The 27,001-nt window shown below is 39.2% G+C and overlaps 2 protein-coding genes across 6 annotated transcripts in view; one reads left to right on the forward strand and one right to left on the reverse strand.

The window, feature by feature from the left end:
* Window positions 1-18,580, reverse strand: part of GPSM2 (G protein signaling modulator 2) — a 53,345-nt gene extending 34,765 nt beyond the window's left edge. For 2 of the 5 annotated variants that reach the window (XM_060774590.2, XM_060774586.2), the window contains exons 1-2: window positions 18,256-18,464; window positions 3,121-3,413 (exon numbers count right to left, since the gene is read on the reverse strand). In XM_060774590.2, coding sequence (XP_060630573.2) covers window positions 3,121-3,179 — 59 coding nt within the window. In that variant the 5' untranslated portion in view covers window positions 3,180-3,413; window positions 18,256-18,464. The other 3 variants (XM_060774587.2, XM_060774588.2, XM_067467574.1) reach the window with 3 other exon arrangements.
* A 31-nt stretch (window positions 18,581-18,611) lies between these two features.
* AKNAD1 (AKNA domain containing 1) overlaps window positions 18,612-27,001 on the forward strand; it is a 29,123-nt gene continuing 20,733 nt past the window's right edge. The window contains exon 1 of the mRNA XM_060772697.2: window positions 18,612-18,889. The gene's annotated coding sequence lies outside the window, so the exon portion shown is untranslated. The remainder of the gene's footprint in view (window positions 18,890-27,001) is intronic.

A 27,001-nucleotide genomic window follows, 5' to 3' on the forward strand; every position in this document is an offset into this window, starting at 1 on the left:
CATGTAGAAATTAGGGTGTTTAAATTACAAGTTTGTCTATAGCTCAATTTGGATACATTCATAGTAATCCTTTCTGTGAACTTTCATGTCCACATTTATGTTCTGAACTTTCAAGCAGATCCAGTATCTATTTTTAAGAATGATTTTAAAATACAGATTTGCACAGAGATAATTTTTCAAAGCGTGACATAGAAGCAGCTAGACGCGAAGCATGACGTGTTTTTTGGAGGGGGGAGACATACCTGCCACGCATGTAAAGACAAAGACATGTTAAGGAATAATGGCAGATTTCTTCAAATGGGAAGAAATTATTTTTTGTTGGTATGTCATAACGGGACAACGTGATTAAAGAGGCTTGGGACGAAAAGCTGTTTAGAGGCAACCCAATGAAGCTAAAAGCTAGGACTTGAAATCAAGATGTATATAACCTCAGTTAATTACAGGAACAGAATTAGCAGCCAAGTAAAGAGCTTTGCAACTGAACTATGCCCATTTATATCTAAGCAAACATTGTATTAGCTTACTAAGGGATTCTGGCATAGAAGATCAAACTAAGCATTTAGAAAATCATAAAATAAGAAACAGAAAAACAGTAGTTTATCCCAAGTCTCTGTCCAGAGGCTTTAAACAGATCCATTATTTGCTAGCCAATACCTAATAATTGAATATATTCTAAATAGTGCAAATGGGGAGGGATCCATTTGTTTATGTACTTGTGATGAAATATTTTTGAACTTTGTGTAAACATTTTCACGTGATAGATGCATCATTGTAATTTTTTGTTTCTGCATTATTCGCTGACTCATTCTCCTTTGAATATATGATTAAATATAATGTCTAGTTTTCACATTCCTATCCTTACATCTTGATCTTGTGTAATTATAATAGCTTTGCCTTAAAAATAGTCTTTTTAAAGTTCTCAGATATTTTAATGTGTTTCATTTCTAAATAAACACAGTTGTTCAAACAGAGAACACTGTCAGAATTTAGTTAAAATTAGGGCATATGATCCTTAGAGGAAGAAGACAACGCAAATGATACAGTATTTGTTTTTCATTCATGCATCTTACCAAACAATTGCCCCTAGATCATTTTCATGTGTTAAAAGATGCAGAGGAAAGACATCTGTCTTCTCGTTCTTCTATTATTTCCTAAAATATATTTTATATCTTCCTCATGTACTTTTTATTGTCCCATATCTCTAAATCTAAATTTGATACATTAACTCCCTCTGCATTTCCATTTTTGTTGTTCAAAAATGCAAGTTTCAGATTTTCCAAATAAGTGTTTTTAAATTTCCCTTTCTTGATCATTTCCCACCGCACTCATTAACATGGTTTTTGACCCTAAGATGTAGGTGCCCAGTCTTGTGCCTCAATCTACACATGCCTGATGCTTTTGCTAAATTCAGTAAACATGAAGTTGATTTACTATATGTGTTCCTCTTCATTCCTGTCCTCTGTAGCTTTCAGATGGTTTTATAAATCCAGTTCAGGTACATGACTCCATGAGTTTCTGTCTGTGTATGTACACAACTTTTTATTAAGCTTAGGAAATACAAATTATGATAAATCTGACTCTTGTTTTTAATTTCACACAGATCTACCCAAAGCACAAACATGGATCCAGTAGTATCATTCCGCTGTCAGTAGAAATGTGAGAGATACCTTGGCCCACCATTCTCACTGTCCCAGATTTAAACAGCAGAGAAGGACGGGGTAGGGATAGAAGGAATGATGATGCAATAATTAACATGTATGGATAGGAAGAAAGACCCATCTAGTTCAAATTCCAATGTCAAAATAAAAACATTGAGATTCCTTCCTTCCTTAAATATAGAAAGGCATACAAAATAAAAGTCAGTTGTACTCACTGTTGTGTTGCTAATATACAGTATTAGCTGAGCTAATCTGGCTGAGCACTGATTTCTATGCATGTACAAGCAATACACGAGATTCAATTTATTAGTTTATATTGTGAAGACTATTTTGTACACACTAAATCGAAACGCTAACACAGACAGTTTTAAGAAAACTCACATACAGCTGATCTTACTATTTTTAATCTTTGCTTCAATCATTCCAAAACATTTCTTTTGAAATAGCAAACGAGGAAAACGGAGAAGCAATCTGATCTGCCTTTCCATTTCTTGTTTTTGTTTTTTTTTACTTTTGCTGTTGTCACTAAAAGGTAATTCCCTGCAATGGTTTCATTCCTTCAGGCCTGGCATCAGCTATCATCACAAGGATTTGCTGTATTTGCTAACCTAAAGAGACACAAACTCTTTCAATACCTAATTAATTTTCTTTGTCAAAATGAGAGTGCATGCATAGCACCACCACCAGGAGATAATAGATATCAAAGGAGAGATAAGGAACAAATAAGCAGAGCTGCAAGAAACTGACTATCACTTAAGCACCTATTTGTTATGCATGAATAAATTCCAGAAAGTACAAATACATGTAATTATTTCCAAGGATCAACACAGTTCTTTGAAGAACAACTTTATGTTCACTTAAAAGATCCACAGTCACAAATAAGAAACCTATTTGCTTATGTATAGTCTCTGTTTCTCACACATGGATAACTAACTCATTGGAGGTAACTAACTCATTAGGGGGTAGGAATCACAGTCAACCTAAACAAACGACTGCCAACCCAAAAACTGACTCCCTCCTGGTTCAAATATCCTATCTACAATGACAAATGAATGCCATGGGCTATGCCCATACAGCTGCCTGACAAAATATTTAGAAGCAGAACACTGTTGAGGAAGGCAGTAATAATCGCACTTGTGGAATGACTATGATTTTATAGTTGGAAAAATGAGAAGCATCAAAACAGACAAATTCATGTTCTTTTTGCTAAGCTTTCATTTATTATTTATTATTTTATTTCTGCTACTTATACCCCGCCCTTCTCACCCCCGAGGGGGGACTCAGGGCGGCTTACAAAGAAGGCACAATTCGATGCCCTTATACAAATACATACAAATATAAAAACAGTAATTAAATAATTAACAGATTAAAAACATCAATATATAGCACCATAGCACAACAGTAAGCAATCTCATGGTCAGTGTTTCATAAAACCTTATTCAAAAGTAGTACACAAGCTTACCTGTAACGAACATGAAATGAACGACCTTCACACATGTTTAATAAAACCTTTTCTTCCATCAAGTTGCATTCTGAGTTTTTGAAAAATAGCACCTATGTTGCTTGCAGCACAACTACTGGCATATGAAGGTGGTCTTCTTCCCAAGTATCCCAATCAATATATTCATAACTTGTGAATTAGCAAATTGCAAGGTTCTGTTGCAGTACTCTTCTTTCATAGAAAGAAAAGGAAATCATTATCCGACAGTCCTCAGGTGTTCAGAGTAGGAAAGTTTGTGCCTGCCAGCTGCATTTCTGCAAAGACAAAATAAGATAATCAGCCCTGATATTTTCCTTGCAATTCAAAACTAATACAAAAAACATAGACTATCTCATTGATTGTTCAGGAGAACTAATAAACACAGTTCGTGCATGTAAGGAATTTGATATAAAAACCCTCTCAGGCTACTTTTCACTTCACATTGTGTGCACAGATTTTGGCATGCAAGTACAAAAATACACAAACCTCTCATTAATCTTAAAGAAAAACAGTCATGTAACATTCAGAGCATGTTCCTTTACAACCCAGAAAAGCAATATGTTTTTTTCAAGGCGAGATAGAAGTCAAATTTTAAGATAACAATAAATTGCTTGATCGATAGCCTAGTTTCAGCTCAAGATGTCAAAAGGCATCCAATCTTAATCATGTTTTCCCCCTAGTACAACCCACCATTTTAAATGTGTCTTAAAGTTTGAAACCTTAAATATTCTCCTAAACAACTCACTGTAATTGAGTTTCTGCTGTATTTATGTAGACCAGGAGAACAAAATCACCAAAACAAGACCTATGAAGGTGGGATGATAAATCCTTAATCTTAATACTTGCAAAAACCTACTAGTCTTTGAGCTCGGCAATAAAAGCCCAGCATAAAATTCACTGCTACACAGATTATAATATTTATGTCTGCCTAAAATATATTCTCCATAATTTTCTTTTACACAGAAATACAGCCTCCAACTCAGTATGTCTGACAGTCATGACTCATTTACAAAAGATAACATATGTAGACATAAACATATCTTAGCTTTTAGAAAATCCAGGTACCATTAACACTGTTATGTTAAAGAGAATTAATATTGGCAATTCGTATTTAAAGAAACCACATCTAAGATAACTGAAAATCATCAATATCTATACTGGACCCCATATAAGCCGCCCCGAGTCCCTTCGGGGAGATGGAGGCGGGGTAGAAAAATAAAGTTCTTCTACTACTGCAGCACTTTTCTGCCTTCAAGTTATAACAGAAAGACACTGTCTGCATAAAGTCTACCTATTTTCAGAGTGTTGTGGGAAGGAGATGGCAAGGAAGCCCATTTCCACACCTTTCTGTTTTGTATTTAAATCTCAAATTGGAAACAATGTTTGCCCTTCAAAGAGAGACATTAAAGGGACCCCCCAAATTATGGAGAAAATGCTATTTATGACATTTGACCTTATTAATTCCATGGAAAGTGCAGGTTGCCATTTTACAGGGTGAGAAAGGAAAGATATTATCCACAGGCACTTCCTATATCACTGCTAGCTATTACAAATACTTGTTAGGTACTATGCTGGGACAGAACATGCACACTTCTGTATCCCGAACAACATCTTTCTATCTACATTAGAATCTAAGTGTCTATCTCACTAGAATTTTGTGCTGGAGCACTTAAGCAATATTGCACTTCTTCCTTCTGAGCTTCAATCAGTTATTAAAATGTAAATAGCTTGCATAGCAAAAATGGAAACAAACCCATCCTGTTTTCTTAGTCATCAAAATGTATTTTAAAATATAAGTTATGATGGGCAATTAATGTTACCCATGGAGCATTAAAACTAAGCATGTTCACTGAGTACAGACATTATACTGAGACTGTAAGCAAAACTAAATTTCTATTAAGTCAATAGTATTGAGCTCCATTCTGACTAAGAGCCTTAAGGGTCAAGTTGCCATGTAAAAGCATCTTCTGGTTTTTATTTACATTTTCATATTAAGTACTTAAAATAGCCAGTCATCATTCTATATACTAAGATCAAACTTACTGCTCGTTGAATGCAAAACTTTCTCTTGTCAAAGATTTATTTTCATACATTAATAGGTCAAAAGACATACATATGAAAATAAATCTTTTGGGAGGGTTTGATGTGGGTATAAAATGATCGTGGAATATTCCAGTTAGAAATGAACATACTCAGAAGACATGGGGAAATTGGAAAGAAGGAATGGAATATTCTTGAAGAAGATAAAGATGAAATACTGAGCAGGTGCACTCCACCATATATTCTACTGACGGTTCCAGCTGAAATCACAAATTGGTTTTTAAGCACTCTTGTCATTTGGGAAAAAGGAATGATGACAAATCTAAGAGCCAGATGCTCCCCCTTTTCCCCCCCTCCATTATGTTCTTGCTCCTAGTTTAGATGCTTGTTTAACTAAACTACAGGACAACCACTTCACAGCTTAGCCCAACCCAAAGAACTTTTTATCCAGCTCACAATGCCCAGTAACCCCCATATCCATGCCTCTTGCTTACTCGCAATTCTCCTTCTCCTTGCAGCAATCTAACAAAACTGGGAGTCTGGAGAGCTTAGAACAGGGGTCCACAAACTTTGTAAACAGAGGGCCAGGTCACAGTCCCTCAAACTGTTGGAGGGCCGGATTATAATTTGAAAAAAACATGAATTCCTATGCATACTGCACATATCTTATTTGTAGTGCAAGAAACACTTTAAAACAATACAAGAATTAAACTGAAAAACAATTTTAACAAATATAAACATTAGTATTTCAATGGGATGTTTGGGCCTGGTTTTGGCTGTTGTTGTTGTGTGCTTTCAAGTTGTTTCAGACGTTGATTGACCAAGCGATGGCCGGTTAAATGACCTTGGAGGGCCATATCCAGCCCCCGGGCCTTAGTTTGAGGACCCCTGGCTTAGAAGCTTCTACAGATACTGGGTGCTTCTTCAGATACAACTGGATGGTGTTAATGAGGGCAAGAAGTATATAAACAGCAACACAGAATGAAGGCTGTATGATGGAAAGGTGAGAACACAGTAACTGACATGACTGGAAGAGGCATCTCACATAATAATAATAATAATAATAATAATAATAATAATAATAATCTTTATTTATACCCCGCCACCATCAGAGTATTCCCAGGTCAGAATTTGTGTGGGTGCTTTCATCCCTCTTTTCACAAATCATAGTCTGCATTTGATATGAGGACTAAATGAAATCACACAACCTTGTTCATATCTGCTATTTCAGGCAAGCTCTAAATAGTACACTGATTTCTACTAGGGAATAAATTAAATGAAATCAGGATCTGCCTGGACTGATGTGGGGGAAAATTTATTTGAGGCAATCCCCATGGAAGAATATTCATGGGAACAAATTAAATGGAAAAAAAAAACCTGGGTGACAGGGAGGATGGAAGGAAGCCGGTCGGACAGGCAGGCGGGGAGCTACTTATAGCTGGCAGACAATACTCTAGGAAACACAGCACTCAAGGAAGAAAAAAGTTCCTGAGCTCTATGATATTTCAATAAAAAGCTTGAGGGGGTGTAAGTAAAACAATATATTACTAAAAATAAATAAAACACCTACACAATTCAAGCACTAACATAATTACATTCAGAGCATCTATGTTAAGCCTCCAACTATGGTTAAGTTCACCCCACACAAATATAAGAAGTGTCAGCAGGAAGACACTAATTTATCTTCCCTACAATGATCTTGAATGCTGCCTTTTCTCACGAATTCTATATATTACTGTGGTCACAAGAAGCGAAAGCCATTCCAAAAATAATCCCTGTACTCTTCAAGGGTTCATTTGATTACCAGAGCTGTTAAAATGGCAGAGGCTAGGTGAAAAGTAATTCCAGTTCAAAAATTCTAGCCCTGAAACCTCTAAACATTTCCTACCTAGTTCAAAAATAACAAAAAATTCCAAAAATACATTAAAAATTAGAAGCCAACAGACCTCAGAAAGCTTCGTGAAAACAGTAATAGTTTTTAAACTTTAAAGCTAACTGTGTCACTGCCAAGTGGTTGCAGGATGTATCTGTGTATATATATGTGTATTTTTAGTTCCAGGATTTTAAAAAATTAAAAATACAAAATTACCTACATTACTTTCAATTAACATTTAAAATATTACATTTAAATCACTGACATTATAATAAAATAAATTAACATTAACTGCATGAATTCAAATTAATCTTGGGATTTTAAAATAAATTATACTTATTTGCTACGGACACTGCAGATTACTGGTGAACTGATAAATCACTGGAACACAGAAACATGGAGGTAGCTACCCAGGAAGTGATTAATGGCATTTAAGGAAGAATGATAATTGTTTTCATAATTGTTTCTCCAAGGAAAGCAATGGCTTCAATTCACAATTGCAAAAAGACTCAAATAGATTTCAAAAACACAAGACCAATAATGGTGGATTAATTGTTTCTTGAATTGGTTGTTTCCTCAGAACTAACCAATTCCTCCAGTTGCTCAATGAAATGAATAAATAGTTTGTTGTAGGTTATTTCGGGCTATGTGGCCATGGTCTAGAGGCATTCTCTCCTGACGTTTCGCCTGCATCTATGGCAAGCATCCTCAGAGGTAGTGAGGTCTGCTGGAACTAGGAAAAAGGATTTATATATCTGTGGAATGACCAGGGTGAGACAAAGGACTCTTGTCTGCTGGAGCTAGGTGAATTGCAGACTACTTTAACCAGAGAAATCAGCCATAGCAGAGCACCTGATGAACCAACCTGGACACAGCATTTTATCTGAGAACACAGAAATGCTGAACCACTCTCACAACCACCATGTCAGACTACACAGAGAAGCCATTGAAATACACAAGCACGTGGACAATTTCAACAGAAAGGAGGAAACCATGAAAATGAACAAAATCTGGCTACCAGTATTTTAAAAACTCTAAAATTACAACAGCACAACAACAGAAAGGAAACAAACAATCACCTCTCAACAAAACAATAACCTCTCAACAAAAGTTTGCTCTAGGCACTGTCAGGCCATTATTTGCTAATCAAGGTGGTCAGTTGAAAACATTCACACCTAGCTCCAGCAGACAAGAGTCCTTTGTCTCACCCTGGTCATTCTTTGTATAAGAAATATCATCTGAAGTACATATAAGCTGATTTCATTATGGCATCCTAAGGACTCCTATTCATAAGCAGGTGCCGGTGAAATCAGATGGACTTTCTTCCCATTTCACTGTCACTAGGACTGTAGTCATAAGCCAAGGTGCAAGAGCAAAAAATACGATTTCTAAATATACGTAATCAGAAGTGTCACCAGAACAAATCATTATTAAAAACAGGTTAATTTTTTATCATTAATATTCTATGCCTCTGGCTTTATATGGTGATAGTTAAGAAAATAGGTAATACTCATAACATTTTGTAAATTGACAGTTTCTTGAATTAACTCTATAATGCTCCCTCTATATGGCTGCTTCCTCAGCCTCTGGAGAAGAGCTTTCCAAGCTGTGTGCCACGGCACGTCAGTGTGTCGGCTACAGTGTGTACTGGTGTGTCGCACAAACATTACAAGAAACCTCTGAGTCTATTTGAAATAAGTAATAAATCATATATTTTTAAATATATGAATGAAAGGCTTCCACAAGATATGGTATGTTGTGCCCTCATACATGTTGTTGTAATTAATGTACGAGTACGTATCTATTATAAAGGGTTGTTTTCATTTCGGGTTTGCTAATAGTATTGAATTATAATGTCACGAAATGATGCATGCCTGAAAATGGTGCATCACTACCCTGAGATGCTTTGAAATTTCTGCTCTAGAGCTTGACAAATAGGAGAACAGTGAATAGGACTGGGGCAACAGATGTTTTGCTTGCAATGGTGGAAGAGAGAATAAATTGAGCATGCATCTTTTTGGTTAAGACTGACTGACTGAGCTCTTTAAAGGCTTGTTTATGTACTTCTGAGAGTGTTTTGCTGTGTGTTCTGCCCAGGCACACGAAATGAGGGCAGAGCTTCTATTATTCTATGAGGAAATAAGTAAAGTGACCATCTTTTAAAAAGTCAATTATTTTACATAAGTTTGCATTTAACCATAATTTCAACATAGATGAAATTTTAAAATAATGAAATAACAAGATAATAGTTTTCATTTAATTGTCACTTAAAAAGGGGGGGGGGGGGACCAATATGTTTAAAAATATGTTTTAATGTGCAAAAATGTGAATCTGCTAAATCTTAAACTTGCCGAGTTCCTTATGACTAAGAAAAAAGTAATCCTACATAAGTCTAATTAGAAATAAATCTTACTGAATTCAGTGGAACTTACTCCATGTTAAATGGCTATAATATAATAACTGCTTTAAAAAAATCAAGCTTCACATAATAATTGGGAAACTACTCAGGGAATTTCAAGAGTATTTACCGGTATATACTCAATACTTTAGTTACTTATCCTAGAATAAGTAAATTATCTTTCTGAAACCCCTAAAACAATATGATCTAAATGGAAAATGTAATTCAACCTAAGCACTGGTAGAAAGAAAATATAACTTGCCAATGTAAAGCTGTTATTTGGTTCAAGTACAGACAAAAAAGCCATTACAGTCATGTTCCATCTCTACATGTGTTCTGGTCTATTTTCAAAGTGTGACCAATTTTAATAATGCCATGAGCTTGTTTTGGCAAAGATCAACTCATATTTTAGTGCACATTACAACAAAAATCTGGGTTTCAGCAATAAAACCTATAACTATAAAGTTCAGCATAAAATAAAACCAAGTTCCACTTTCATCTACATGAGAGAAAAATGAAGTAAATGAAATTGAGTTTACTTCCCTAAATCCTACACCAATCTTATCTAGAAGGGTTTTTGGATTAAGCTGGTGCAACAAAAATAAGGCAACATGTTGTTACACCCTTAAACATCAACAAATTGTTAAAGCACATGTTTCCATCCATTCAGTGAAGTAGACTCAGCTCCATGAGAGCTTGCATTATTTGTGGGTTAGTTTTTAAAGAACCAAAATAATGCTGTTATAGAACCTTCTTCCCTATAAAAGTGCATAATAACAAAAAACAACCACAACCAATACAACAATACAATGCAGCAAACAATATGCTTCAACATTGATATGTATTCCCAGTGATCAACTTCAATTAATACTTTACTTCTATTTGACCAGGCTATTTGGTTGACCACATCTCCTTGTATAAGCCGGCCCAGGTCCTAAGATGTTGAGGAGAAGCCCTTCTCTCAGTCCAACCTCCACCACAAGCTCGCGGGCCTTCTCTCTCAGTGGCACTGAAACCCCACTGCCTAAGGAAGCCAGAATGGCCCCCTCCCTGCTGTCGTTCTGGTGACAGCAGGGAACAACCTTTTTGTTTAGGCAGGCTTTTAAAGAAAGAGGTTTTCAAGATCAAGTCGGGAGTCCTGAGTATTTACAACAGTTTCATGGATTTTAACTTATTTTTAATACCATTGATGTTTAATTCTCTTTTAATGTTTGTATATTTGTGGATTTTAAATTGCATTGAAATGCTTTTAATGTAAGTTGCTTTGAGTCTCCTTTCCGGAGAGAAAAAGAAGGGTATAATCAAACATAATAATAATAGTAATAATAATATAACAACAACAACTTTTTGGACCATGTTCAAGGGGAGCTCCCATACAACACATAATAATAATATTGATGGAAGTTTACAATAGCATGGATAACTGTGGCCAGGCTATTCCTGCCCAGAAATGTCCATGCTGGTGTACTCAATGTTCTTCTCCACTTTGGAGTCATTGTCTTACAGCTGTGATTTCAAAATGGTGCTCAGAATTTCCGAAGAGAAATATTGTTATTACAGTAAGGTCCTTCTCTGCTTTGGTTCTTTCAAAGCATAATGAATGACTGAGAGATGAAGTAAACTGCCAAAAACTGGGTAGAGGACTAACCAATTTTCACCACCTCTTCCTCCCATAGTAGCCCTCTAATATCCCATTCTGCAAAGCTCTGAAAGCCCCTGATGTCTTCAAGGGAGCTTTTGAGGAGAGAGCTGAAAAAGTTAAATAATGGGAAGCTTTAATGGTATGCTTCTCATCCTGTTTTCTCAGGCCCAAGCTGTCACCTTACATTTTTTTCTGGAGGTTTGTTAGCTCAAGCAAAGTAAGTAAACTGTGAAAAAGTAGCAAAATATGTTTCATAATTTTGAAATGTACAGCTCTTTGAGTCCTTTGGACATAAAATGGGTGCCATAGTTTCAGAATAAAGTGTATTTTTATTAAACTAATATACGATGTTTGTAAATTCATCAAGCTTGCTAGAGTTCAGAAAAAGAACATAAGCTTCTCTCAGTCCAGTTGGCACATAGGGTGAAACCCAATTATTGTGAATTGGTCCTCCATGCCAACCCAAGGATGAACATGCCATCACATTTTGGTAGAGTGACAACCAAGTTTTAAAAAGTAACAAACAGTAGCTACTCTCTTGGCAATGATTCATGAAACCTCCTCATTCAGCATAATTACCTGGCGAAGAGAATGTTGAAGGTACTCTCCTCCCCAGGATGCCCCGGATGCTCCCCAGGATGCCCATTATCTATGAAAAAATTGCTGTTTCCTCACCTTCCAGATCCTACTTTTAACTTCACAAATCTTTACAAACTGAACATCTAAGAATGCTGCATGAAACAAAACTCTCTCCATAGTTTGGGTTGAGAGGCCTAGGCACCCAATATTTCTATATATAGTCAACTCTCCGCATTCACTGGGAACACTCAAACCCCATAGAAATGAAAAACTGTGAATAAAGAAATTGCTTTTTTAACCTTAAAAAATACCTCTCTAGGTTCTTCTAGATCTTTCAGCAAGACTTCAATGGCCAACTTCTACTGAACAGCAAATCACACTGGAGGTTGACCATAACGTCACACAGGAGTACCTAGATAGTTCTAGAGAGAACATTTTAATCAAATCAAAGATGGTACAGAACATTCAGTCTGAATAATTAAATCCGCAAAAGTCTAAACCACAAATGTAGAGAGACAACAGTAAAGCTTTCAGCAATGTCTTACACTTGGAGCTTTAACAACTAGAATCAAGGAAGAGTTTTAAAGATGGAAACGAACATTCCTGTGGTATGACAGCAAAATTCCAAAAGCTGCTTGTCAAGTTAAATGACACAAATTAGCACAGAGATACTTTTTAAACTATCAGTTATTCTACAACACTGGATCTATGAGTCATCAAAACAGCATTATCTCCATAAAGGAAAATAGGTATACATTTACATAAAAACAAAGGGAGGAGTTTTCCTTAACACAGTTTAATAAAAACTGACTACAATTTGTAGTCATGGACTACTGACTACTTGGATTTGTGATGAAAAGAGGAGGAAATGGAAAGAACAAGACTTGTCAGGAATCTTAAACAGGAGTACTGGCAACACTTTGTTGTAGATCCCATATTTTTAAAAATGCTGGAACTAATTTTACAAATGCAATTTTTAAATTGGTAAATTAACTGTAAAACCTTATGGTGAATATGCAAAAAATATATTTGTCTGGAAGAGTTCCACACACATACCATATTTCCAAACTATCTATAACATCTATCTATAACAGGGGTCCTCAAACTTTTTAAACAGAGGGCCAGGTCACAGTCCCTCAAACTGTTGGGAGGGCGGGATTATAATTTGAAAAAAACATGCACATTGCACATATCTTATTTATAGTGCAAAAACCACTTAAAAACAATACAATAATTAAAATGAAGAACAATTTTAACAAATATAAATTTATTAGTATTTCAAAGGGGAGTGTGGGCCTGCTTTTGGCTGATGAGATAGGATGATTGTTGTTGTTGTTGTTGTGTGCTTTCATCATTTCAGACTTAGGTTGACCCTGAGCGAGGGCCAGGTAAATGACCTTGGAGGGCCACATCCGGCCCCTGGACCTTAGTTTGAGGACCCGATCTATAACATCAATTTAAATATAAATCGAGAACAGCAATAAGAGGATTGAGAGAAAGATTAATAATTTTATCTGCTGTGCTCCCAATGAAAGTCACTCTCACAGACACTGTCTTATTTCACCAATTGTGTTGAGAGGAAATAAAATCCTCTGCAAAGGTAGATAATTACTACAGCCTGAAGAATGATGCTACCCAATTTCCTCATTGTGTAGGGGTGCTATTTCAAAGTGTGAAATGCACATAACATTGTTTTAAAGACCAGCAAATGTATATCTTGCAAAAAAAAATCAAGGGGTGGTAGGGAGGCTCAGTGAAAGACCCTACTTGAGTTTCAAGAACTGGACATGACCCATAGGCCACATGGATCTAAACCGTAGGGAATGCAATCTTTGTCTCCCAATATGGACTATGTTTCTACCTTCTGCCTGTTCAAAGAAGGGAATTGTTCATTTTTTCTAAGTTAAAACTGTGCTTTAAAATGTATACCAAAATAACCATGTTCTTTTCTAAGGAGAGTGGGAAATGGCCTTTTTGAATGCCTGAGCAGGAAAATGGTAGCAGAAAGGGGCAGCTGGTCCCTTAAAGTGGCAATAGTACTTTCTCCTCTCCACAAAATGACCATCAACCTATCCATAGATTATATCAAAATCTGTAACTTGGATCCCAAAATCTGTCCTCAATTTATACCTGAGGTCAACTTATACACAAGCCTATATTGCAATTAGTCTGGTTCCCCATCCAGATTTCAGATATTGCCTTCCCTGTATTAAAGAAATATATTTTCCTAAGCAAGTGGAAAAGAGCTCTCTCACTTCCTTTCAAATGGGAAGAATGTGTTGCTACTGCTGCTGTGGTTCTGTGCCTTCAAAACATTTTTTACTTCTGGTGAACTTATGAGACTTTCTTGGCAAGACTTGCTCAGATGGAGTTTAACTTTGCCTTCCTGAGGCTGAGGATGACTTGCCCAAATCACTTGGTTTCCAGAGCCAAACAGAGATCTGAAAACTGTTCTCTGAAGGTGTAGTCCAATGCTCAAACTAATATAACATACTAGTTCCAAGATTGACACAAATAGCCTAATTTTAGCAAAGCACTCTTGCAGTGTTCTGCCAGGAATTGTAAGACATTTGTTCTTGAACTCATATAATGTATGAGTTGGGAAGGAGTTAGTTAACTGCACACAATAAAAATCTGGAATAAAGGGATAGGTAACTAGAATTTAGATTCTTAAAAACTAAGCTTCTGGTTTTTTTTAGACAGGCACTTTAAGAACTCAAATTCCTCTATCTTCATATTGAAACAGTAACCTATAAACACTTCTTCCTATTATTTATTCTTTCCAACAATCTATGCAGACTGATGCCAGTTTGTGAGCCATCAGCTGCTACTCTAGGGAACTATGTGAACATGATAAAGATGTGTACAAATATAGTACCAGTCCCTGACAAATTGGAAAGGGGAGTTAGTCTGCTGGATCAGCCAGCTTGACGTACATTGGCTTGGATAATATAAAAATATGATTAACTATTGTTTTAACAGTTTTAGTAGCAAGGTCTGAAGAATCCCATCCTTGAGGAGCAAAACCTCAATGGTAGAATGGTCCCCACTATCTTTGGCAGCAGCCTTTAAATGAGAGTCAAGTGGCTGCTTTGGGAAGGATAAAAGATAAGATTCACTGAGCCTAGCCAATATCTGCTGAATTATTGGGCACTGCAAAACCTCAAGGTCTGGCAACTGTCTAACTCTGTGTTCCCATAGCAAAAGAATGTGACAAATACTGTATCTAAAGAGGGCATAAGATTGTTTTTGAATTTCACACACACAAAAACACACCCATTCTAGGATATTTTAAACACTGAACCAGAAAAAATACAATACTGTACAAGTAATACGCCAGTCCAAAACATAACCAAGGGGCACTGGCAAACCCCAAGAAGTCTGAGGAAGGGTTAAGGGCTACTTGAGTGCTAGATGTATGAAAACCAAGAGATTCAGTGCACTGTAAAGTGACATACAATTGAAGAGTCCTTTAAGTTTTCATTGATACTTGTAGAGGGGGAGGACTTTATTGGTTTTCAGCTATGCAGGTTGAGAACCTTTTAGCTAAAAACTCAAAATCTGAAATAGTACAAAAATACAAAAGCATTCAGACGGGTGGCTGAGATTGTGATTTTTTTGCTTTCCGATAATTCAATGTTTGTGCACAAAATCATTAAATGTGTTCTGTATAACATTACTTTCAAGCTGTGTATATAATGTGTGTATAATACATACATGAATGTTGTGTTTAGGGTTGGATCCCACATCCAATTTTGCAGTTTAATAAACTTTTTCCCATATTTTTATGACAGAACCAATTAGAAAATGGCATTTATGACCCAGGAACAAAAATCATGTTACTTAGTGTTATCAAACCCCAAAAGTCAGAAACACAAATGTGGAAGGACTGAAACTAAACTGAGGGATGATTGGAAATAGGAGCTGGGAAGATGAAATGTATGTTTTCAGTGTCACCTGAAGGGTCCTCCCTCATAGATAACAATATTATTCTATAATTATTATGATATACCACTTTTCTCTCCATATAGAGACTCAAAGTGGCTTAAAACTAAAATCATTGCAATACAACTTGAAATATACAAATATACAAGTATTAAACTGGTATTAAAAATCATTAAAAGCATACAAAATTACAGCATACCCTGATGATCTTAAAAACCTTCTTTAAAAGCCTGCCTGAATAAAAAGGTTTTAACCTGCCACTGGAAGGATGGCAGGGAGGCGGCCATTCTGATTTCCCTTGGCAGGGAGTTCCAGAATCATGGGGCAGCCACCGAAAAGGCCACGAGCTTGACATGGATGTGGGACCAAGAGAAGGGCTTCTCCTCAAGATCTCAGGGCCCAAACATGTTCATACAAGGGGATGTATTTGGCCAAATAGCCTGGAACTGAACCATCTAGGGCTTTAAAGATCATAACCAGCGCTTTAAATTGTGACCAGAAAGAGACTGTCAGCCAGTGGAGCTGCTGCAACAGGGTTTGTTAACTCCCTGTAGCCAGCCCCAGCGAGAAACCTGGCTGCAGCTCTGTGGACCAGCTGAAGTTTTTGAGCACTCTTTAGAGGCAGCCCCACATAGAGCGTGATACAGTAATCCAGAGGGGATGTAACTAAGGCATATATCACTGTTGCCAGATCTGGCTTCTCAAGGAACTGGCGTAGTTGGCGCACACATTTAATTGTACAAAGACCCTCCCAGCCACCTGGGCCTCCAGGTTCAGTACTGAGTTCAGGAGGATCCCCAAACTGCAGGCCTGTGACTTCAGGGGGAGTGTGGCCCCATCCAGCACAGGCTGGATCACTATTCCCTGGTCTGCCTTCCGACTGACCAGAAATACCTCTGTCTTGTCTGGATTAAGTTTCAATTATTATCATCATCATTTTGCTGGTCATCTTCTGAATGTATTCCAGTTTGTCAATATCCTTCTTCAGCTGGGCTCCTCAGAACTGGGAAGGAGTAGTACAGCTCGGTGTCATCTGCATACAGGTTGTTTTGGTTTTTTTTGTCGTGTCAGGAGTGACTCTGGTGTGAGAGAATTGGCCGTCTGCAAGGACGTTGCCCAGGGGACGCCTGGATGATTTGATGTTTTTACCATCCTTGTGGGAGGCTTCTCTCATGTCCCTGCATGAGGAGCTGGAGCTGATAAAGGGAGCTCATCCGCCTCTCCCCGGATTTGAACCTGCGACCTGTCGGTCTTCAATCCTGCAGGCACAGGGGTTTAACCCACTGCGCCACCGGGGGCTCCTGCATACAGGTGGCACAATATAAATAAATAAATAGAGTAATGACAGCTTCCTTGGCTTTAGGTGGGAAGGAGTAGTACAGCTCGGTGTCATCTGCATACAGGTGGCACAATATAAATAAATAAGTAGGGTCAGGACAGCTTCCTTGGCTTTAGGTGGGAAGGAGTAGTACAGCTCGGTGTCATGTGCATACAGGTGGCACAATATAAATAAATAAATAGAGTCAGGACAGCTTCCTTGGCTTTAGGTGGGAAGGAGTAGTACAGCTCGGTGTCATCTGCATACAGGTGGCACAATATAAATAAATAAGTAGAGTCAGGACAGCTTCCTTGGCTTTAGGTGGGAAGGAGTAGTACAGCTCGGTGTCATCTGCATACAGGTGGCACAATATAAATAAATAAATAAATAAATAGGGTCGGGACAGCTTCCTTGGTTTTAGGTGGGAAGGAGTAGTACAGCTCGGTGTCATCTGCATACAGGTGGCACAATATAAATAAATAAGTAGGGTCAGGACAGCTTCCTTGGCTTTAGATGGGAAGGAGTAGTACAGCTCGGTGTCATCTGCATACAGGTGGCACAATATAAATAAATAAATAAATAAATAAATAGGGTCGGGACAGCTTCCTTGGTTTTAGGTGGGAAGGAGTAGTACAGCTCGGTGTCATCTGCATACAGGTGGCACAATATAAATAAATAAGTAGGGTCAGGACAGCTTCCTTGGCTTTAGGTGGGAAGGAGTAGTACAGCTCAGTGTCATCTGCATACAGGTGGCACAATATAAATAAATAAGTAGGGTCAGGACAGCTTCCTTGGCTTTAGGTGGGAAGGAGTAGTACAGCTCGGTGTCATCTGCATACAGGTGGCACAATATAAATAAATAAGTAGGGTCAGGACAGCTTCCTTGGCTTTAGGTGGGAAGGAGTAGTCCAGCTCGGTGTCATCTTCATACAGGTGGCACAATATCCCAAGGTACAGGACTCCAAGGAACATCATTATGTGGCTGCAGATATTACAGAATCCGAAAGCCAAAATACTTTTGTCCCCAAGTGGTTCAGGCTTGGGATGCTTTATCTGTAGATAATAACCCCAGCCACCTTTTGCAGAACATAGGTATGAATAGCCCAGCCACACTCCCGCCCTCGCCATTCAATGCTCCCTTTTCCAGCCTGTGAACCCCGTCTGGCTTTCCTCAAAATGGCTCCCCTTTTTCAAAGACCTCTTCTTCTTCTTCTAACCAGCACCGAAATACCAGGTGCCCTCCCTCCTCCTGTCCCTCGCACCCTCGCGGTGGAGTCTTCGGGTCCCGACGTTTGTTTCCCTCACGGCGCCCATTAACAGACCTTGCTCCTCCGCCGCCGCCGCCTCGGCCCGTGTCGCTCTCCTCAGCCACCCTGGACAGCCGCCTCACAGCCCTTCTTCCGCCTCGCGGGGCTGCCAATCATAACTCACGCTAAGCCACAACCCCCTCCCCCAAGGGTTAAAAAAAAGGAAGGCTCGTGCACCCCGAAGCCGTCTCAACCAATCGCATTACACCATCGAACTCTTTCCCCCCCCTCCCCTCATTGTACCTCGCGCCACCAAAAGGGTTGGTCCGAGCCAACCGCCTTCCTCCCGAACTGCGCATGCGTCCTGCAGGTTTGGCTTCTTTTTTTTCCCTCCCTAGTCTACGAGACGTTTTGTACGCTAAGGAGGGCCGTTCCTGCTGAACCACGCCCCCGCTCGCGCGCATCTTTCGCATTGGCCAATAGGAACGCAAGGAGGCCTTTCTCCTCGTTCTTGAATTCCCTCAGGGTTGGAGGGGGAGTCACGTGCGGCGTTACTCGGATCCGGATTGGACGGAGAAGCGCGAGGGCGCTGAGGTATTTTGTGGAAGGTTTTGGACCAGATGGTCCTGTCGTCTGGCGGCCCAGTTATAGTGGTTCGAGCCGTGGAGTACGGCTCTGGAGGCCCCATTCTCCTATGGAAACCCACTGGGTGAGGCAGACTCAGAAAGCCCCGTGACAGAAAAGTTTGGAAGGCATTTAACAACCCCCCAACGTTTTCTCCACAGAGATTGCTAAGACAGGTTTGTCATGGCCTTCTGATGTTGAGCAGGTCTGGCTTGACCAAAGTCACCCAGTCCTGTACCTTGGGATACCATTGCCTATGGCCTCTTCCATACAGCTGTACAAAATCCACGTTGAACTGGATTATATGGCAGTGTGGACTCAGATAACCCTGTTCAAAGCAGATATTGTGAGTTATCTGAGTGGCAGTGCCCTCTTAGAGTCAAAGAGTTGGAAGAGACCTCATGGGCCATCCAGTCCAACCCCCTGCCAAGAAGCTGGAATATTGCATTCAAATCTCCCCTGACAGATGGCCATCCAGCCTCTGTTTAAAAGCCTCCAAAGAAGAAGCCCCCACCACACTCCGGGGCAGAGAGTTCCATTGCTGAATGGCTCTCACAGTCAGGAAGTTCTTCCTCATGTTCAGATGGAATCTCCTTTCTTGTAGTTTGAAGCCATTGTTCCGTGTCCTAGTCTCCAGGGAAGCAGAAAACAAGTTTGCTCCCTCCTCCCTGTGGCTTCTTCTCACATATTTATAAATGGCTATCATATCTCCTCTCAGCCTTCTCTTCTTCAGGCTAAACATGCCCAGCTCCTTAAGCCGCTCCTTGTTCTCCAGACCCTTGATGATTTTAGTCACCCTCCTCTGGACACATTCCACCTTGTCAATATCTCTCTTGAAGGGAGAATGCTTCAGGAGACACTGAAAACATACATTTCATATAAAGCCCCAGCTCCTATTTCTAATCATCCCTAAGGCCCCTTCCACACAGCTGTATAAAATTCACATTGAACTGGATTGTGTTGCGGTGTGGATACGGATAATCCAGTTCAAAGTATATTTTGTGGCAGGCCCGTACCTTAGCAAACCTTTTGTATTGTTACCCCAATACCCCCATGCATATGAGATATATTGAGCAGGGTGATCAGATCATGATATAAATAAACATAACAGTTTAAATAATGTACCAGTAAGGCCTTTTCGCAGACCATCATGAGAATGAACGGTGGGCCCTCCTGCACAACCATATCACCCAGAATATCAAGGCAGATAAGCCACAATACAGGCATGTGGCCGGGGGGGGGGGGGGGGTTGGGGGGCTTCACCAACCCCCCCCCCCCCCGTTTATTTCTGACTTTTTGTGGGTTTGATGACACTATGGAACACGATTTTTGTTCCTGGGTCATAAATGTCATTTCCTAATTGGTTATATCATAAAAACAGAAGAAGTGTATTAAACTGAAAAAAACTTTGTCTTTGCAGAACATTCTGCAGCACATTTTTCTCTAGTCACCATCATAGAATTATAGCGGCGGAAGAGACCACATGGGGTATCTAGTCCAACCTCCTGCCATGCAGGAAAAGCACAATCAAAGCACCCCTGACAGATGGCCATCCAACCACTGTTTAAAAGCTTCCAAGAAAGGAGTTCCACTGCTGAACAGCTCTTACAGTCAGGAAGTTCTTCCTTGTGTTCAGGTGGGATCTCCTCTCCTGTAATTTGAACCCATTGCTCCGAGTCTTAGTCTCCAGGGCAGCAGAAAACAAGCCTGCTCCCTCCTCCGTATGACTTCCCCTCACATATTTATATATGGCTATAATGTCTCCTCTCAGCCTTCTCTTCTGCAGGCTAAACATACCCAGTAATTGAAGACGCTCCTCATCGGGCATGGTCTCCAGACCTTTGATCACTTTAGTCGCCCTCCTCTGGACACCTACTAGCTTGTCAATATCTCTTTTGAACTGTGGTGCCCAGAATTGGACACAGTATCCCAGGAGAGCTCTAACCAGAGCAGAATAGAGAGGCACTATGATTCCCCTGGATCTAGATACTATACTCCTTTTGATGCAGCCCAAAATCCCATTGGCTTTTTTAGCTGCTGCATCACACTGTTGGCTCATGTTCAACTTGTTGTCCACAAAGATTGTTAGATCTTTTTCACATGAACTGTTGTCGAGCCAGGCATCACCCATTCTGTATCTTTGCATTTCATTTGTTCTGCCTAAGTGTAACATCTTACATTTGTCCGTGTTAAAATTCATTTTGTTGCTTTTGGGCCAGTTCTCTAATCTGTTAAGGTCATTTTGAATTCTTATCCTGTTGTCTGGAGTGTTAGCTATCCCTCCTAATTTGCTGCAATCTGCAAATTTGATGAGCATGCCCTCTAAACCTTCACCCAAGTAATTAATAAAGATGTTGAACAGTACTGGGCTCAGGACCTAACCCTACAGCACTCCAGAAGTCACTTCTTTCCAGGGTGAAGAGGAACCATTGGTGAGCACCCTTTGGGTTTGGTCACTTAACCAATTATAGATCCACCTAATAGTAGCTTTGCCTATCACACATTTGACTAGTTTGTTTGCAAGAAGGTCAGACCTTATTGAAGGCCTTGCTGAAATCAAGATATGCTACATCCACATCATTCCCTGCATCTTCTAAGCTTGTAACTCTATCAAAAAAAGAGATAAGATTAGTCTGGCATGACTTGTCTTTCAGAAATCCATGCTGACTTTCAGTAATCACAGCATTTCTTTTTAAGTGATTGCAGATTGCCTCCTTAATGATCTGCTCCAGAATCTTTTCTGGTATTGATGTCAAGCTGACTGGATAGTAATTGTTTGGGTCCCCTTTTTCTCCTTCTTGAAGATAGGGACAACATTTGCCCTCCTCCAGACTTCTGGGACTTTTCCAGTTCTCCAAGAATTCCCAAAGATTATTGCCAGTGGTTCTGAAAAGGCTTCAGCTAGTTCCTTCAATGCTCTTGGATGTAGTTCATATGGCCCTGATGACTTGAATTCATTTAGAGAAGCCAGGTATTCCTGGACTACTTCTTTACTTATTTTGGGTTGCATTTCCCCTATTGCCTCAGCCTCTTCGTATTGCTCAAGTTGAACACAAATCTGCTTTTGGAAGAAGACTGAGGCAAAAAAGGTGTTGAGGAGCTCTGCCTTTCCCTATCGCCATGGTAGGGGCACCATAAGTTGGAAATAACTTGAACAGAACAAACCCGTTGATAATGTATTTTTGATAATTTGCCATTGTGTACCTTCTCTATGTTAGACCAGAGCTGTACTAAAAGAAGTGGCCTTTCAAACAATGATTGTGTACTCCTTGAATCTGGAAGATCCTATCAATTTTTCTCTTGAATACCATGGAGCTGCCCAAAGATGGGTACCATTTCCTGAGACTTTAATTTTATTGATATTGGTGTTAAACAAACAATGCTACTGTAGTTTGCTGTAGCCTTGGAGACATTTTCACTGCCACTATTAAAAAAATTAGAAAACATTTTCCCCTTGAAATGTTTGAAACTGAAGCTCCCACAATTCGTACCTTTAGCCATTCTGGCTGGATCTTCTGGAAGTCTGAAAGAGCTGAAGGGCCATCATTGTTTTTCTCTTATCCTAGATCTCAACAGAAAGCAGAAATTTAAAACGTATCCATATGCATTGAAGAACATGTGTTTTGTTCATGGCACATGTATATTGCTTCCTTTCTCCCCTCTTATACCTCCAACAAAAGGTGTGGCCTGGGGGGCAAAAAAAATCATTAGTTGGAGGAATATTTATTAACCTGCTAGGGCCAGAGGACAGTTTAGGATAATTACAGCTGTTGACTTGAAACTCTTGGCAAGAGGTCAAAATATTTACTTGTGGGAAGATACATTGAGATGGGAACACCCTTGTAATTTTCTTTCAGCTCATGGAATGTGCTTCTCACAACGCCTGTTGATCTGATGGAACCCATCAAAAGAAACTGTAATGCTGACTACAGGCAACACTAGTCAACATCAAGGCTTGTTTTGATGGGTTGGATGAGAGAACCACTTATTACTGTAGAGTTTATTAAATGTTCAGCAGGATTCCCAGATGCTTGAAACCAAACACTACTTTTTCCCATCAGCAATGTGGGACAGCACTTCTTTTTTTGTACCAAGGGTACAAGATAAACCTCCGTATCTGCTTTCATTCAGGGTGCATCAACACTGTAAAATTAATGCAGTTTGACACCACGTTAATTGCCATGACTCAATGCTATGGAATCATGGGAGTCCTACTCTGCACTGATGTCTTACACCATTTTGTAGTTGTGCAATCTTACACTGTAATAATGCTTCTTAACTGCTTTAGGATAATCAGTCTAATATGGTTTCCAAAGATGCAACTATGTTAGCTTGTTTCGGGGGGGGGGGGGGAGTGCTTGATTGAATTACATTTATTTACATCCCATTTTTTCCCAAACCTTGTAAAGTTCTATAGAAATTTAAAGGCAAAAATATTTATTATAGAATGGCTTTATGTGCAGTTTAGCCCACCTCATCAAATACATTGCTCCCCAGTTTGGGGTTTAAAGTTATCTCATTTGTTATCCTTTTCTTCAGTACAGCAAAAGAAGTAGTGCCCAGTTTATGAATGGCACAGAAGGATTTACAGGCTCAATCTTCCATATCCCATGTGATACAGAATTAATCCTTCACACCCCATAGTAATCTAGACCCACTAGAACTTCACTACACTTTATTTAATTTAATGCAGTTTGAAACTACTGTAGCTTCAAGCTACCGTGAATAGGTAGCAAACTCCAACAAAAGCATGTGAAAGAAAACCTTAGTGCACATCAGTTCGTGTAATCACCATCCTGACCTTAAACTGGTTCCAGAGTTTTCTATACAATCATCTGCACAGCCCCCTGTTGGCGCAGTGGGTTAAACCCCTGTGCCAGCAGGACTGAAGACCGACAGGTTGCAGGTTCGAATCCGGGGAGAGGCGGATGAGCTCCCTCTATCAACTCCAGCTCCTCATGCGGGGACATGAGAGAAGCCTCCCACAAAGATGATAAAAACATCAAATCATCCGGGCGTCCCCTGGGCAACGTCCTTGCAGACGGCCAATTCTCTCACACCAGAAGCGACTTGCAGTTTCTCAAGTCGCTCCTGACATGACAAAAGAAAATCTGCACAGCAAATACATTTTCTTCCATACTGGTTTGAAACTGACTGAAGTGGTCAGTGTAGATGTTCTCCTGGTGTCTTGATCTCTTCTAATGTCAGTACAGACTTTTACCAAGTAAACGTTGGTAAACATACACACACACATCTAATTTTTCATTCAAGTGGAATAAAATGTTCCAGCTGTGGCATGATAATCTTGCCCAGGATGTTGCAAAGCATGCCTTTGCTTGAACCTCCCCAGGTGCTGGAGGGGAGATTTTTAAGATGTGTTTCTTGCTTCAGCATTACCTTATGTCACTGAACTTAAAATAATTCTTAGTGCTGATAGATGCTGACCTTGCTTAATGACTCTTTACTGAAACATTGTAATTGCCTAGAATATTTATTGTGTTGTGATGTGCCTTTGAGTCATTTCTGAATGATGGCTTGTGATGTCAGAAAAGATTTGCCATTGCCTTCCTCTGGATCAGAAAGAGTGTGATTTGTCCAAAGTCACCCAGTGGGTTTCATGGCTGAGCAAGGATTTGAAACCAGGTATCTAGAGTCATGGTCCAACATTCAAACAATTGCGCCACACTGGCTCTGACTTCCTAGAACCATGATGGTGAACCTATGACACGCGTGTCAGCACTGACACGCATGGCTATTTTTGATGACACGCAGACACATGTGGCCACATACAGAGAAATACACCTTATAAGAGCCAATCTAATTCCATCCTTAAATTTGTAAAAGGCTTTACAAATTTAACATCTGCACGTTTGAGCATTGTTCACTCCATAACTCAGCATGGATTATACATTTTTCTTATTTAAACTATAAATATTGCAAAATTATGGTTTTTTTCTCAAAGTGATACTCCACCCAAGTTATGCTCAGGTTTTTTGCATATTTTGACACGCCAAGCTCAAAAGGTTGCCCATCACTGTCCTAGAATATAATCGGTGGGGTAGGGGGTAGGGAATTTTTAGATCAGGGGTCCTCAAACTTTTTAAACAGAGGGCCAAGTCACAGTCCCTCAAACTGTTGGAGGGCCGGATTATAATTTGAAAAACAAAACATGAATGAATTCCTATGCACACTGCACATATCTTATTTGTAGTGCAAAAAAAATTTTTTTAAGCAATACAATAATTAAAATGGAGAACAATTTTAACAAACATAAATTTATTATTTCAATGGGAAGTGTGGGCCTGCTTTTGACTGATGAGATAGGATTGTTGTTGTTGTTGTTGTGTGCTTTCAAGTCGTTTCAGACTTAGGTTGCCCCTGAGCGAGGGCCGAGTAAATGACCTTGGAGGGCCACATCCGGCCCCCGGGCCTTAGTTTGAGTACCCCTGTTTTAGATCCTAGCAGAAATACAGAATGATCTCATTCCACTGCAGTTTTCATTTAACTCTGCGTAATATCCCAGAAAGTTACCCATCTTGATAATTCATAAGGCTTTTAAGATTCAGATGCTTGTTCTCAGTTTGGAAGCGATTCCACATGGTGACCATGATATTAGTAAATATTTAATTTACATGGACCTTCCTATATAAATAATTAAAATTCCCTGGGAGATGGATGGAATAAATATGTTTATAACATTGAACGTATCAAGAAATCCAAGATCCAATTCTAAATATTTTCAAAGGTCTGGGTGATAGCAAACTAAGCTGTTAAATGATATTGGGTTCAGTTCAACGTTCCAGTAAGAATGTTGTTTTCTGACTCTATATTGCCTTTGTGATCCCACTGAACAATAGCAGTGTAAAACTAGAATAATAAAGAGCAAGGTGTGTGTTGCAGTTATAAAGTTACTGTGCTCTTCCAGGTTTCAGGCTCTGTTCATGATAAGGTTACAGTTGATGTAACACAATATATCCATTGAAAAAGAGAGCCCCTGTGTCATGCTTAAACAGTTTGGTGGTAGACGACAGAAAGCTGGGTAAGAATATTTAGCACATTTGCTATAACTAACCAGTTGCCTAAGAAATCAGCCAAATACTTGCCTGTAGTGTGTAAGTATAAGGGAATTTTGTCATTGTAATTACTGTATTTCTATTTTCTGTTGAAGTACTGTTTGTACTATTTGTGTGTCTAATGAAAAAGCAATTTTGTGAGTTCTGAAAGAAAGGAGCATGTCTTGAAATAAAAATCTTGGGAGTAGTACTTAATGTTTGTTTACCTGTTGTTTATATCTCAGTTGCCAGAGGGTGTGTAGCAAGGTGTAACCTAGATCCAAAACCAGCTCAGACTTTAACAATGTTGTCATGTAAGTTTGTTTGTATAACCAAGGAAAATTAGAGCTTCACGGATTTAAAGAAGTTGGAAATGTGTGCTGCCACACTTATAAAAAAGTATCAGTGTTATGATATGCAAATCTATTCAGAAGTAAATCCCATTGAGTTTACAGATAGTTCCTCTGACATGAGCATATATAGCATTGCAGCCCAATTCTAATCACATTTACTTGTACCTAAGTAACGTAGATTCAATCGAACCTAAATCTTAGGGCATATGGTCAAGTTTTCCAAGTCTTCATTACCTAGAACCCAAGAGAATAAAATGATTTTAAACATATGGATAATAATTTAATATAACAGATATAAACCATGTTGTGTAAAGCAAAGGATATTTTTGGATAGTAAAGGTAAAGGTTTCCCCTTGACGTTAAGTTTAGTCGTGTCCAACTCGGGGGGGGGGGGGGAGGGGAGAGTGCTCATCTCAATTTCTAAGCCAAAGAGCCGGTGTTGTCTGTAGACACCTTGTAGGTCATGTAGCCAGCATGACTGCATGGAGCACTGTTACCTTCCTGCAGAAACGGTACCTATTGATCTACTCACATTTGCATGTTTTTGAACTGCTAGGTTGGCAGGAACTGAGCTACCAACGGGATCTCACCCCACTCACCAGATTCGAACCACCACTCTTTCGGTCCACAAGTTTAGCAGCTCAGCGGTTTAACCCGCTGCGCCACCAGGGGGGCCTAATTTTTTTATATCTTCATTTAAATTGTTTGTTAAATTGCACCTTTAAGTAACCATGATTTCTGTTGCCTCAAGATAGAATTTAGCCATTATTGCCCTTGCGTACATTTTAAGGA

The sequence above is a fragment of the Anolis sagrei genome, chromosome 4 (genome assembly GCF_037176765.1).
Source record: "Anolis sagrei isolate rAnoSag1 chromosome 4, rAnoSag1.mat, whole genome shotgun sequence".
Classification (NCBI taxonomy): Eukaryota; Metazoa; Chordata; class Lepidosauria; order Squamata; family Dactyloidae; genus Anolis; species Anolis sagrei.